General features: G+C 42.4%; 1 protein-coding gene across 1 annotated transcript; it reads right to left on the bottom strand.

The window, feature by feature from the left end:
- Positions 1-1,828: 1,828 nt before the first annotated feature.
- Positions 1,829-13,501, bottom strand: TBPL2 (TATA-box binding protein like 2). The gene is made up of 7 exons (XM_020815909.3): positions 12,892-13,501; positions 9,535-9,932; positions 8,595-8,682; positions 6,383-6,474; positions 5,674-5,841; positions 4,322-4,416; positions 1,829-2,126 (listed from the first exon to the last, which is right to left on the bottom strand). Exons 1-7 carry the CDS (start codon positions 12,940-12,942, stop codon positions 2,047-2,049), a joined length of 972 nt encoding a protein of 323 aa, XP_020671568.3. The 5' UTR covers positions 12,943-13,501; the 3' UTR covers positions 1,829-2,046.
- Between the last annotated feature and the right edge of the window lie 1,325 nt (positions 13,502-14,826).

The following is a 14,826-nucleotide window of genomic DNA, read 5'->3' as shown; positions in this document are numbered from 1 at the left end:
CTGGCAAGCAACCGTGGGACCGGACATTCAGATAACAACTGGGCGGCTGCCACCTGTGAGGAAAACATTTGACCCTCTCGTCTGTCCTGCAGTTCATTTCCCCCAAACCCAGCCTCTACAGCCAGTGATAACGGAGTAGCCTAAATCAAGCTGCATGTTATGCTACCGTGTTTCCCCAAAAATAAGACAGGGTCTTATATTAGTTTTTGCTCCAAAAATGCATTAGGGCTTATTTTCAGGGGATGTTTTATTTTTTTCATGTACAACCATCAACATTTATTCAAAGACAGCCATGCTTCTGGTTGCTGCACAAGGGTGGAGGGCGGGATTTCACTGAATGGGGGCTTATTTTTTGGGGTAGGGCTTACATTATGAGGACCCTGAAAAATCCTACTAGGGTATTTTCAGGTGAGGTCTTATTTTCAGGGAAACAGATTATGTGCTGTCAAGTTTCCTCTGCTTGATGTGGACCATAATAAGGGTATTTCAAGATACGGAAGATATTTAATGGTAAATGATAGAGGTTGTGAGATAGCTGTGGCAGAAGATTGGATCAACAACAAAATAATGGAAAAAGTGTGCAAGCTTTTGTGTTCAACCATACTTTTATTTAGGTGGGTGCATGTTCAAGTAGATGTTGAGCACGAGAGCCATTTCCACCATATCTGTTCTTTTTCCACCCTGTCCATTTCTGTCTACAGCCCCTTTCCGCACCCCACGTTTGCGGTTGATGCTGTTTTTTTCTGAATAAGCACCATCAACTTACAAAAATGATATGCTCCAGATGACAGCTTGCAGACTTGATTATCCATGTGTGGCTACGTAATTCATCTTCACTCCTACTTTATTTGAATCTAGCCTGGTTTTCCATATTATAAGTTCTGTATATGGATGGAACAGATAAGAGGAAAGAAGTTCGAGGAAAAGAGGAAAACAAAATACAAAATGGATTGACTTCCTAAAGGAAGCCACAGATGAGTTTGCAAGAGCTGAGCAGAGCAGCTGGTGACAAGACATTTTGAAGTTTGCCCTTTCACAGGATTGCTATAAATTGGAGGCAACCTGACAGCACATAAGAACAACATAATAAATACTTGGCTTCTATAAATATTTAAAATTTTCATTTTATTAATACTTTGGAAAAATTTTATTAGAGCTTTCAGATTTTTGAGTGCTTAAAGTACTTATTGACACAGATGTAATAATATATACCATTCATTAGGACCAAACAAACGGCCCTTTTCAAAATCCAGCTTGAACATCAGGCATTTCTCACTCCATATAAGTTAAAAAGCCTTAGTTGGAGCACCTTGACCATCACTTTGCTTTCATGGAAAATTAAAGCAATGCTATTATAGTTACTGCATCACTTGGCATCTCCTTTCTTGGCGACTGGAATGTATATTGAACATTTCCTGGCTGTGGGCCATTGTTTTGTTTTCCATATTTGTTGGCATATTCGTGTTAAGATTTTGACAATCCTGTGGCAATCCTAGATGGAATTCTGGATAGAATACTGATAGAACTGGATTCTATCCTGGATATTCCTGGATAGAATCAAGTTCTATCAGTATTCCATCTATCCCTGGTGATTCATTTTTTCCTAGTGCTTTCAAAGCAGCTTTCACTTCACTGTCTAGAACTGCAGTATTTATCATACTCAGAAGTAAATAAAGTAGAAAAGGACAAGATATCTTTAATCTCTTAAGTATGTAGAGATCAAGCCATGATTAAGAGTTGTGATCTGAGATTTTAAAAATCAATATATCTAACTTTTTATCACTAAGTAAACCAACACAGTAATGTTTAATTTCTTTATTTTAAACAAAAAATAAATAAATTGAGAACATGTAATACTTCAATGTAATTTAAACAGTACTTCCAGATAACTCAAACCCACAAAGTAATTTAACAAACTTGTTCTTTGTTTCATATTTCTTTTACACTTTTTTTCACATCATCTGAACATTTCTACTATGTACTCTGTCTAAGACCTAATAAAACATATACAAACCTATCCATGCTTTACAATTTGTCACACAAAAATTAAGAGGCTTTCTTGAAGCCCTTCAGGATTGGGTAGATGTTTTCAAATGCTTCATAGATTTCAGAACGGTCTTTGGCACCTAGGACAAAGAGTTAGCTTTAAGAATATTTGCCAGAACTGTAGTGAGGAAGAAGGCCATAAATGTAAATAAAACCACAAGGTATAAAGACAAAAAGATCAAATCAAGCCTAATCCTTGAAAGGCTGTCCTACTGAGGAGGGGCAGGATCTGTTCTCGATCTTCCCAGAGTACAGGGCACGCAACCACGAGCTTAATTTACAGGAAGCCAGATTTCGGTTGAGTATCAGGAAAAACTTCCTAATGGTAAGAGCAGTACGACAATGGAACCAGTTACCTCGAAAGGTGATGAGTGCTCCAACACTGGAGGCATTCAAGAGAAACATAGATAACCCCCTGGCAGATTTTTATTCCTCCATCAAGCAGGGGGTTAGACTTGATAGTTTGGACATATAAGAAGACAAGTCTTAGTAGAGAGGACAATACAGTTAAATAAAGTTGAAGGCAATAGGAAAAGAGGAAAGCAATAGGAAAAGAAGATCTGTAGCATCAGATTACTTGATCAGTGCATGAAACTATTCCAGCTAGTCTGCAAGACATGAGTAGAGCAGTTAATTAACGACTTGGAAGTTATTAATTCACAGTGCTGCAGTTCAGTTGCTTAATCATGTCAATATGTTGTTAGTTGCTAAGGGCTTGTCTTCCTCTATCCAGGATAATTCCAGAAGTCAGACGTTATAGAATATCACCAAGGGGAAAAAAATACTATCTGGAATCTGGTGTACTAACTTGCAAAATAAGATTACAGATTTTATTCTAATGGCTAGAGAGAGGCCCATTTTATTTGAATTGGAAGAGAACATTATACTGTGATGATGATCCAGGGGTTAAACAAGCATCATGCCACTCTGGTGCAATGACATTGCAATATACAGTACTCCTCTTTTTACTCTGAGTTTAGCACGATGCAAATTGATTCAGAATTTCCCAACTACACAACATTGTTGTAAGCAGACGAGAAAATCTCACTTTTTTTGAGGAACTGCTTCTTTTTAACACCCATCTGGAGGTTGTTGGTTTTAAATCACTCTACTGTACCTTGCCCTTTTTTTGACCAGTTTTGTGTGTGTGTGTGTGTGAATGGCCATGTCATTGAGCTGCTCAGTGGCTTAAACATCTGGCTGCGGGGCCCGAGGTTGGGAGTTTGATTCCCCACTGGGGCCTCCTTCTCAGGGATGGGACTTGATGACTCATAAGGTCCCTTACAGCTCTGCGGTTCTAAGATTCAAGGACTGTATTCTGGGGAGGGGGCAGAGCATTCTCTGTGCTGACATTTGAGGTGGTGTGGAATGCAGTCCTACTACAAAATTAGGAATTGTGCCTATTTGTCCGAATTGTTCCTCTCTCTCTCTCTCTCTCTCTCTCTCTGTGAAACAAACTGTTCAGCTTTAGTGCTGCACCTCATAGTTGCTGGAGTCTGTCTTTGCAACTCTGATGCAGCGCTATGCCACTTAGAAAAAACAAAAGAAAAATAATTAGCTTTGGAAAAGATAGTTAGGATGAAGACAGCGTTCAGGCAGATTCATGGGCCGATTGAAGTGCTAACCCTGGGCCTATTTAAACTCATTTAAAAAGCAGTGAGCCTCCTGCCCAAAATCAGTCCGATTGAGGCTACCCTAGGGGGCTGAGGAAAGAGACACAAAGAACATGTGACGTGAATGAACCCAATAATACCCAATAACACTCTTAGACTATTTGGGCAATGTAGTTGCGCTCACAGTCCCCCTTCTTAAACCGATTGCTATTCTCAATGATAAATTCAGGTTCTTTGTTAAGGGGGGGAAATCCTCACTCTTATTTTGCATTTTGCACATCAGCTCCATAGTAGGTTGACTCAACAGCTGCCCTATCCCACGAGTCTGGAAGAAGGAGACTTCCTCCATTGTTTGGGGGGTGGGGGTGAGCTGTCCTTCACCAGTGACCAAATCTCCTCCCAGCACGAATGTTCACAAAGCCACTCATTTCAGAAAGGTGCTCCAAGACTGCAGGCTGTCATCCTATTACAATATTTTTTTTTAGTAAATAAAACATTTTATTTGAATAAACAGAATATTTTTGGCAAGCAGTTAAAGCAGAGAGGTCCACTCATTTCAGTAGGGGCTGCACTGGATTCCCCCTGTATTCGTTTCTTTTATTCCACTCTCTTGCACTGAAAAACACACAGGAGCTAAAGTTCGCGGGGTGTGCATCACTTACCCGTTAATACGACTTTTCCAGACACAAAGATGAGCAATACAATCCTGGGCTTGACCATTCTATAGATAAGGCCAGGAAACAGTTCTGGTTCATAGCTGCAATTAAAAAAAAGAGTAGTTATTTTTGTAACAGTGAAAACAACTTCAGAAATACAGTAGACGCGGTGTATTAGCTGTTAAACCATAAGCCAACCTTCACAAAGCATTTGTTGAATTATATTTTTAATGTAGCTATCAAACTTATAGGGCTTAAAGCAGGGGTCTCAAAAATGCGGCCCGGGGGCCATTTGCAGCCCGCTGGCTGATAGTTTGTGGCCCCCGCCTTTCCTGCCCCCTTGAAGCAACCACGCGTCCTCTGGTGTCAAGAATAAAAAAAAAGCCTCGCCTCACTTGCCAGCTGTCTTTGAAGACAGCATTTCTTGCACCCTCCATCTGGAACTGCAGCCTGCCAGCCAGCCTGCTTGTCTGCCGGCAGGCAGGCTGCAGTTCCGGATGGAGGGTGCAAGAGGAGAGCCAGTAAGCGAGGTGTGCTGCCGACCCTTTTCCCCAAGCAACCAAGCCGCCGCCGATTGATGCCTGAGAGCGGAGCTCACTCCCGGCCCATCCTCGGACAGCGCATCTAAGCTGCCAACAGCAGCTGCCGCCTCTTCCAGGGAAGCGACTCTCTGGCTCTCTTTCTCTCTGGGCACCCCCAGCACCAACCTACAGTTCAGTGCATTCCAATGGGGGGAAAGAATTCACCAAAAATTAACGAAGACTCAGAAGAAAGCCAAATTAAGTTTGCAAAGGTTTTACAAGGTGCACTAATGATTCCAAGCATTTTAAACAGTTTTTGAACATTTTAAGTCACTTTAAAAATAGCGAAAACGGACATCGCTAGGCGAAACAGGGGGACCCAAACTGTCATCGCTATGCAAGGCATGGTCCCAAACATCGCTATGCGAAATTTCCCCATTGGAAACATCGCTAAATGGAGCGCAAGATCGCTCATAAAACCTCATCGTTAAGCGAATACATCGTTAAACGAGGCAATCGCTAAGCGAGGCACCACTGTACACCATATGATCTCTGGCTCCCTCTAATGGGCTATTCTGTAATGACATCGCAGAAAAGTATTTCTGTAGCCAACACAATAGATAACATGGTTCTCCCTAGTGGCTAGTTCTGGTAACTTCACCTTTAGAAACATGCATTTCAAGGCTTTTTCTTTTAATGTTTTTAAATTATTATTTTTTTGAGACCATGGCTAAGTGAATCAGAAGATTCTGATCCCGCAGATACTGTACATGCTTATTTCCTCTCCCTAGCCACTAACTTTTTGTTTCCTTCACGGCTAACGGCAGCGTACCATACCTGCTGAATTGCTGATGAGTTAGAACCAAGCCTTCCAGCCGGATGGGAAATCTGACGTCGCAACTCCCTACCATATTCTGTATTTTGAAATCCAGGAACTTTGCAGGGAAACCAAGTTTCTGCACCACGCGGGCGTACTTCCTGGCTGCCAGCCGAGACTGTTCTTCACTGCATAGTCACAGGGATCGTTAAAAAAGAGAGAGGCTGAAACAGAGATCCATCCCTCAACGTCTTAAGCAAATCAGGGTTTTCCCAGCTCAAAAGACATAGTAATTCTTCACATGCTTCAGTTGTCCCAATTAACTGGGGCAGCTCAATTTCTCTATACTTATGCCTTAAAAATCACGATTAGCTAAATTTTTGTCTTTTGAAGGATGTCTTGAATGATGGGTGGGCAAAGTACAGGCTTCCAGGTGTAACAACTGCCACCAATCATTCCTCGCCAATGGGTATACTGGCTAAGGCGGATGGGATTTGTAGCCCAAGAACATCTGGAGGGGTACCCTTTACCCATATCTGTCTTCAATGATATGGAAGTGTTGAATTGCCAACCATAATTTGTCATGGTTCTGCATCCTCCCCCAGGGCTTCCAGAGAGTAAAATTTAAACAGGTGGTTAAGCTTGAGAGAAGGGGACCCACAATGCTACATCTTTGCGGGGTTTGGTGGTGGTGGTGGATCCTGTTTAATGTTAAGTTGTTGCACGTACCTTTTTGCTCCAGTGCAGACCATTTTGCCAGAACTAAATATAAGGGCCGTTGTTCTTGGTTCTCTGATTCTCATGATCACAGCAGCAAATCTCTGGAGTTCAGAAAAATCCTGATTACTACCTCATTAATCCGTAGCAATCAATAATTGCATTAGCCAGTGTATGATTAAAATTCTGATGGTATACCATTTAAAAATCTGTAAACAAGAGTTGTTTATTTATTTATTTATTTATTTATTATTTGATTTATATCCCACCCATCTGGTATATTCTACCACTCTGGGCGGCTACAGTTTGATTCTGCAAAATCGTATCTATTTAAATACAACAACAACAGCAACAGCAACAGCCACAACCACAACCACAACCACCACCACCACCACCACAACAACGTATCATTAAAATAGTTTCCAACAGGGCTATGAGGCAATATCCGAGAAAGAACATACTTCTCGGGGTTTCTGCTTGCGAAAGATATTTTTTAATTTTTCAAGCACAAGATACAAATCTTGCTGCAAGTTAAGAAGCCAGCCCAGGGCATCTGCTGTTGTGCACTAGTTGTGTGACTTGGTTCATGACAGCAAATGCCAACACTGACTTTTTAATTTGCATCAGTTTGCTGCTAACATTTCACCAATGGCTACTCTTAAGGCAATCTTAATTTTTTCCAAAAATTTCCTGATACTCAGCCTAAATCTGGCTTCTTTTAGCTTGAGCCCATTCTTACACGTTCCAACTGATTTGAAAGGCATTAAATCTTTAAGACAACCACGCAGGATCAGAAGCATTTTTTCTGATGGACCTGATCCGCGCATTAACCTCCTGTTTGGACACTGGAGTTAGCAGGGACAGCTGCCGGGACCATCAGGGTGGCCAGGAGCCTGAAAAACATTTCCTACCTTTGTACACTTTGCTCCTATATCAGTCCCTACCTAAAATTAGGGACTGTGTAAATTACCTCTCAGGACTACAACTGTCTGGTGGATTCTGGAAGTTATAGTCTAAGAATTAAGTTTCTTAAGCTCTGAATAACATATGTAGAAATGCCTATTGCCTTCAAATCCCTACCTATGAGTTGTTTGGGTTTTTTTTGGGGGGGGGTTTGGCATTTCCTTTGTCCACTGAATAAACCAAAATATTGATCCAGAGATGAGACGTTAACACCCCCGGACGTTAACACTGCTTAGCAAGCTGTCTTTTGCGCCAGTGGGATTTCAAGTTAGCATGACTGTGCTAATGATCTTGTCTAGGTATTATCCACGATTAGAACTGTTAGAGCAGTATGACAAGGTATAATCCACCATTACAAAAAACTAAGTTCACGGCCACTGGTTCCATCACATCCTGGCAAAAAGAAGGGGAAGATATGGAGGCAGAGACAGATTTTACTTTCTTGGGCTCCATGGTCACTGCAGATGGGGACAGCAGCCACGAAATTAAAAGACGCCTGCTTCTTGGGAGGAAAGCGATGACAAACCTAGATAGCATCTTAAAAAGCATCACCTTGCTGACAAAGGTCCGCATAGTCAAAGCTATGGTTTTTCCAGTAGTGATGTATGGAAGTGAGAGCTGGGCCATAAAGAAGGCTGACCACTGAAGAATTGATGCTTTTGAATGGTGGTGCTGGAGGAGTCTCTCAAGAGTCCCCTGAACTGCAAGGAGAACAAACCTATCCATTTTGAAGGAAATCAACCCTGAGTGCTCACTGGAAGGACAGATCCTGAAGCTGAGGCTCCAATTCTTTGGCCATCTCGTGAGAAGAGAAGACACCCTGGAGAAGACCCTGATGTTGGGAAAGTGTGAAGGCAAGAGGAGAAGGGGACGAGAGAGGACGAGATGGCTGGACAGGGTCATCAAAGTGACCAACATGAATTTGACTCAACTCTGGGACGGAGTGGAAGACAGGAGGGCCTGGCGTGCTCTGGTCCATGGGGTCACAAAGATTCGGACATGACTCTTTGTGTGTGGGTGGGTGGGTGGAAGGATTCCTCGAATCTCCAGCCATTATGTTTGGGAAAAATAACATGTCCAGCCTCTGATTTTTGGAGTAGGTCCTTCTGCGCTAAACAGAAGGCTGAAATTACTTAACGTAGCTCCATTATGAAGTTCAGTACCCGGTGCCTAACCAGAGTTTTGAAAAAAGACAGCCTGGAGGAACGGTAGCAGGTTCCTAAATGAAAAGCAGGCACCAAAAAGTTTATGAGCTTCTTACCTTTGGATTATATTCAGCATTTCTGGCATGGAGGGCTATATTCTTGAGATCCAGTTTGCAAGCCAGGTTTACAGTGGCTACTATATTCCTGGGAGGAAACAAGAGACAACATATTGTACACAGGACCACACAGGGAAGATAATAGCAGAAAACATTGTACAGGTAATACTTAAGCATATTCCATTGTCTTTTTCAATGCTCAGGACTAGGATGAAATTCTGCACCCAGGAGAAGTGATATCATCTCCCTTCCACTTTGCCCTGAGATATGGATACCATTTGACCCAAATCTGGGAAGCAGTGGAAGACAGGAGGGCCTGGTGTGCTCTGGTCCATGGGGTCACCAAGAGTCGGACATGACTAAACACCTAAACAACACCAACAAATGGATACCAGCCCTGTTTTTGATCATATAGTGGAATAAATATTTTTGCACTTACAAGCGGAAATTGCTAGGAGAGGCTCCAGATGAAATATTTATTTATTTTATCTGAAACAGTCTTACCCGCCTTTCTCCTTAAAAAGGACCCAAGACTACTTAAGTTATCAAAAGACAATATTAAAAAGCGAAAAACCACAAATGCAAAAATATTAAAAAGAAGGAAACCAACACCACATGAAAAATCGACACCCAAACCACTTTCAAACACAGCAAGATGCAACAATCCATTTAAAAACATCCTCTCAGACAGTCAGTCATGAAGGGAAAGCCTGCCTGGAGAGAAAGGTCTATTTGCCTGCTTGCAGACGGGCAGCCAAGATGGGGCCAGGCAGGCCTCCAGTGGGAGGGAGTTCCAGAGTCTCTGGGAGCAGCCACAGAGAAGGTGCTGTCCTGGGTCACCCTTTGTTAAGGTGAGGGGACTGAGGGAACAGGTTCCCCAGAGTTTCAGGCCTGGACTTTCTCAAGGGAGCTGAAATACGAAACCCCAGGAGTGACTTACTGTAACTGTGGAACAATGCCAGAACTTTCGGAAGTGGGCGTCACTGGGGTCACTGGCATCATCGGAGTCATGGGGAGAGACTCGGGGGAGTCCGCCAAGGTCCGAGTCATCTTTTCGTCCCCGCCTTGGCACAGGTCGCCATCATCCCAGGGCTCGCCACAACGTTGTGTTCTCAGCGGACTGTCCCCTTCCTCTCCCAGCAGACCTCTGCTACCGTCCTCCTTACCCTCCAGGTCTAACTCATCCGGCAGAAAACTGAGGTCTACTGCAGAGAAATCCTTGACCTGATCAGGCTGAGAATGAAAGGTTGCCTCCAGGGATGAGGAGAGAGGGAAGTCAGCTGCAAAGGGGCACATGGGATGGTAATCTTGGGTGCTCGTAGTTGACAGAAGATCATCCTTTAGAAAGACAGTAGCAGGGGGGAAACGGATCAGATGTGTGTTTGTGGTTCCCCGGCTACTCTGCACAGCTCATCTTTATTGCCATGGGTGCCTTCCAACAAGCCTTTGTCCTCCAGTTTGGTTTGGACTGGGAGCTTACACAACGTACTTGCCAGCGTGAACCGCTCCACCTGCTGGGGATGCCTACCTGGATCTTTTTCGGTCTCTGTAGGTGCTACTCTTTTGCTGTCGTTGCTTAAAGTCCAGCCATCTCTTTGCTGAGACTGTTTAACAGTCTTGAGAAATGGAGAGCTTCCTTTCCACTCCCCTGCAGGAGGGAAGGGAAGTTTTGCATTCCTTTTTAATGGTTGCTGACCTATCAGCCCTTTCCAAGCTATGCTGATTAGCCAAAATGTAAAAGAAACGGACAACTTTGTCTCCCTTCCCCTTCGTAAATGAGCGGAAGAGAAGCTTCCCAAGACGGAGAAGCAGCCTCACCAAAGGGACAGTCAGCCAGACACTGAATGATCTTAAGAAATGAGAAGCTTCCCTTAAAAGAGAATGAAGGGAAGTCTTGATTAAGTGGAACAGGGTCGACTGAAGCGCAGTGTGCTTGATCGTTGCAGGCGGATGCAACCATTCGCCCAAATGACACACCACACTTCAAAGCAATGCTGTTTAATGTGACCTGAGAACACTGGTTCTCAACCTTGAGTCCCCAGATGTTCTTGGACTGCAACTCCCAGAAGTGTTCAGCACTGGCCATGATTTCTGGGAGTTGTAGTCCAAGAACATCTGTGGACTCAAGGTTGGGAAGCACTGATCTAGAGCAGCAATTCCCAACCTGGGATACATGCACCCCGGGGATATGAACCAGGGCATTTAAGGGTACATGAAAAAAAATTGAATTGTGGTGCGAAAAGGCACATATGTCAACGGAGTAAGTCGCTGATTTATATCCTGAGCCGTAAGAAACCACTCAACTTCTTCCCATCACATAAGAGCCCAGCCAATCGAATTTTGCTCCATGGCAGCATCCATTTTCGTTCAGCCGCTGAAGCAGGTGCTTAGAGTCTACTATTGTTATGTACTGTTGTTTTCTGAACCCAGATTTCTGGTCTGAAAAAGTTTTGTGTCAAGTGAAATTCCGGCACTGGGCTTATACAGTATTACGGCTCCACTAGGAAGATTGGACTAAGAATTGGACTAAGATTCTTTTTCCTGGAGAAAGAATGTGAAATGGACACAATCACTGCAGGAACTCGAGGCTCATCAAACACAGAGCATCAGTGGTGCCTTTGGAAATATTTGGAAAACGATGTTGTGAACAGTGGATTTACAAACCATATAAACTGTGGAAAACTGTCTTGCGGCTGATTATAGTGCTTTGTGATTGTACTACAATAAGAAATGTTAATGATGGTAAAGAAGTGAGTTGTAAGAGCCTTTGTCATAGAATGCTATGTGTTGTATGAAATAAAACCAGTGCATAAATATATATCCATTTGCAGCAAGAGCAGTGGAAAAATGAATACCATGAAAACACAGGAGTATGAACTTAGCAAGCAAATCATGGTATACAGTGCTGTCCTCTGAAGATGCTGGCTACAGAGGCTGGAGAAACGTTAGGAAGAACAACCTTCAGAACTCGGCCAAAGAGCCCGAAAAACCCACAGCAACCATTAAATCATGGTATGGTTATACATGGAGTTTTTCTGTAATTTGTACCCAACAACCACTCTAGAATGATCCAGGCGGGCACAGCTTGACCATCTAGTTGCAAGCTATGTTAGAAGTGGAGATCCTATTAACACCTTGACAATTCTGGCACAATAGCTACGCTTCTGTAACTCCCTGTCCATACAGCTACAGCCTACATCTGTACCAAGATAATATGCCACATTTTATTTCATCCACAAGAGCAGTGAAAGGCTCTGTTCCCATCATCTTAAGCTGTCTCGATCGGATAGCATTTGGTGCCTAGCAATACAGGGAGAGCTGCAGGATGACTCGTGCGGATATAGATCCCAACTAACTTCTAGAGCTGCAGAAGAATTGCATAACTTGGATGCGGGCGACGGGGGAATTGAAATGGCTAAAAGATTTTGTGTACCTCAGCTCCGTCCTCTACCCAAATGGAAAGTACAGCCAAGAAAGCAGAAAAATGAAGTGTAAAAGAACTGCTACGGAGGAATGAGAAAGGAGACTCAGAAGCAGGGCTGTGTTGTTGGAGTTGAACGTCAAGATAATCTGTACTACGTTATTCCCAGAGATTTGAAAACTGGACAGGGAAGAAAGTGGACAGGGGGATAAAAACCTGATTCAGTTGAATTCACATATGTCTTATTCGTCCCCAGATCAGTAAACTAGATATACATTGAAATGGTTCCTGTAATAGCTGGATCAAGCCACTACTCTCCAAATTGTTAGCAGTTCCTTCACCTTTTCACTGTGTCTCCTCACATCTCCAGCTACAATTTTATCTGGATTTCCTAGGGAGTAAATGCCATTCAATCTGCCAGGCCTTACTTAGAAATGCATCAAGCTGGAGCCCTTTGTCATGACCTCAGAATCAATCCCACTTACCCTGGTGATATTCCAGTGTGCAACGAAAATTTCAATGCACTCAGAACAAGGAAGAATACCGGGTGCCAGTGTGGCATCAAGAGGCAGCTGGGGGCAAGAGGGCTCTGAGTTCAGATCTTACCTCTGGCTGTTAATAGATATGAGTTTAGACAATACTCTCGGCCTCAGCCTGCAGTTGGAGAATGGCTTCAATGGTTTACTTTTAACTAGTAACACTGTAGAACTGTTCAACATTATTAGGAATAAAAAATAATACAGACATTATATTATCTTCACTTGGCATCCGACTTGCAAGTTCCAGAGAGGAAAACAGCTGGCAATCCCCCCCAAAAAAATCAGGCAATAACAAGACATGTCGTTATTCTCCGACGATCAATAGCCCTCATTTTACCTGGGTTGTGCAATGGTCTAAATAGTTTTCTAGTGAGAATTCTCCATCCATACCCACAACTGTTTATAGTTCAGTTGTTAACCGAGTCTCCTGAAATGGGATTTAGAGAGAAGCTGGAAATTACTGCTGTAGAACCCAAACCGCATCCTTTCAACAGACCAAGGCTAAGTGACTGCAGCTGCATGTGTTAGGAACAACCATCGGTGAGAAAGAAATCAGGTGTGTGCTCTCTCTTGCAAAAAGAAAAGGGGAAATAACAGTCCCCGGGTGGTTTCCTTGATTTTTCTCAAGACTTACTGCAAGCAGAGAGAGAAAAATAATTCCACTGTATTTTCTATTAAAAATGGTGTTATGCTTGTAGCAAGCTTGGATATGTACTTGACCTCAGTAGGAAGACTGGCTAAGATTATTTTTTAATATCTCTGCTCCCCTACCTGTCTCAAGTTTCTTTAAATAATAAAATTTTTTATTTAATAATAAGTTTTTTTTAAAAAAAGCTCCACTTGATGAATACCTTTCTAAAGAAAACAAATACTACTACTATAACAAAATAAAAATAGTAATGCTTACTATACACTAAATTCTACCGTGCACCCCATACCCATGGGACCCCATTGAACAATATTTTTATTACAAACTTCCTTTCCATAATTGTTTAGAGGCTTTCCCCTTTCCTTTCACTAATACAAATTCAACAAATCTACCCCAAATAGCATAAAAAATTAGAACTTATTTCCCCTTTTCATATTGAGCTCAATAGTCAATTTATCATTTAATGCAGTGGTTCTTAACCTTTGTTACTCGGATGCTTTTGAACTGCAACTCCCAGAAACCCCAGTCAGCACGGCTGGTGGTGAGGGCTTCTGGGAGTTGCAGTCCAAAACTCCTGAGTAACTCAAGGTTAAGAACCAGTGATTTAATGCAATGTCCCCAAACTTCATGATGAATAGTTCTGAAGGACTCTCTAGTTTTAATGATCGAACAGTGCCCCAAGAAAGGCAGTTCTGGGTTCGGTTCCTTCTTTGTTTCTAGAAGAATGACTATGTGCACAGTGGGGGGGGGGTGGCAGCTGCTTTTTGGGGTCCAGAACTGTACAGATGGATGGGAGCACCAAAATCTGTGAAAAATTGCATGCAATAGGTCCCACGACTGCCATGCATACCAAATGTAGGGTTCCTTTAGAAAATGATCACAAGAGTCTTGGGACATTTTATAATATTTATTTTTAAACATGCTTCTTTTATCCTTTTTCTGGGACAGAACTTCGCTGTTCAGTTTTATTTTGACCTCGAGGCTGGATTGGATCCTGTAGACTTGCCTCAATTTATACAGTCTTTTAATCCCTATGATACTCTTAACATTATCCATGAACTGCATTTTGTAATTGTTTTTATATACTCTCCCAATGATACTTTTGTCTAAACAGACAACATAAAGGAACTGTAAACATTACATGCTCTTCTTACTGTCCTTGGCCTAGCCTCTGGCGCCTTCTAGTAGCTAGTTCTAGAAAACACATCCATGAAATACTGTACATAAAAATAGGTTTTTGGTTTTTTGTATTCACAAAGGCATTCACAGCCGGGATCCGATGGTTGTTGCAGGTTTTTCAGGCTGTCTGGCCGTGTTCTGGAGGTTTTTCTTCATAACCTTTTGCCAATCTCTGAGACTGGCATATTCAGAGAACAGGAGTCAGAACTCTGTCTGTGTTCTGGTGTAGTGTGTAGCATAATTGAGTATTTATAGCTGTGAGATCAGCTTTTTGTCCTTTTCAGGAGATAGGGTGATTATGGTGATCAGGGTGTTTTTGTTATGGGTGTATTAATTAATATAGGTTAATATTAATGATCAATGAACCTTGAAGAATATGCTTATGAATTATTCCAGCTACCATCTTTAATTAATAAACTTGTTTTGTTGAAAAGTCAGTACTGG

This window comes from Pogona vitticeps, chromosome 1 (genome assembly GCF_051106095.1).
Source record: "Pogona vitticeps strain Pit_001003342236 chromosome 1, PviZW2.1, whole genome shotgun sequence".
Taxonomy (NCBI): domain Eukaryota; kingdom Metazoa; phylum Chordata; class Lepidosauria; order Squamata; family Agamidae; genus Pogona; species Pogona vitticeps.
Note: the sequence above shows the minus strand (reverse complement) of the source record. Positions and strands in the feature narration are given on the sequence as shown.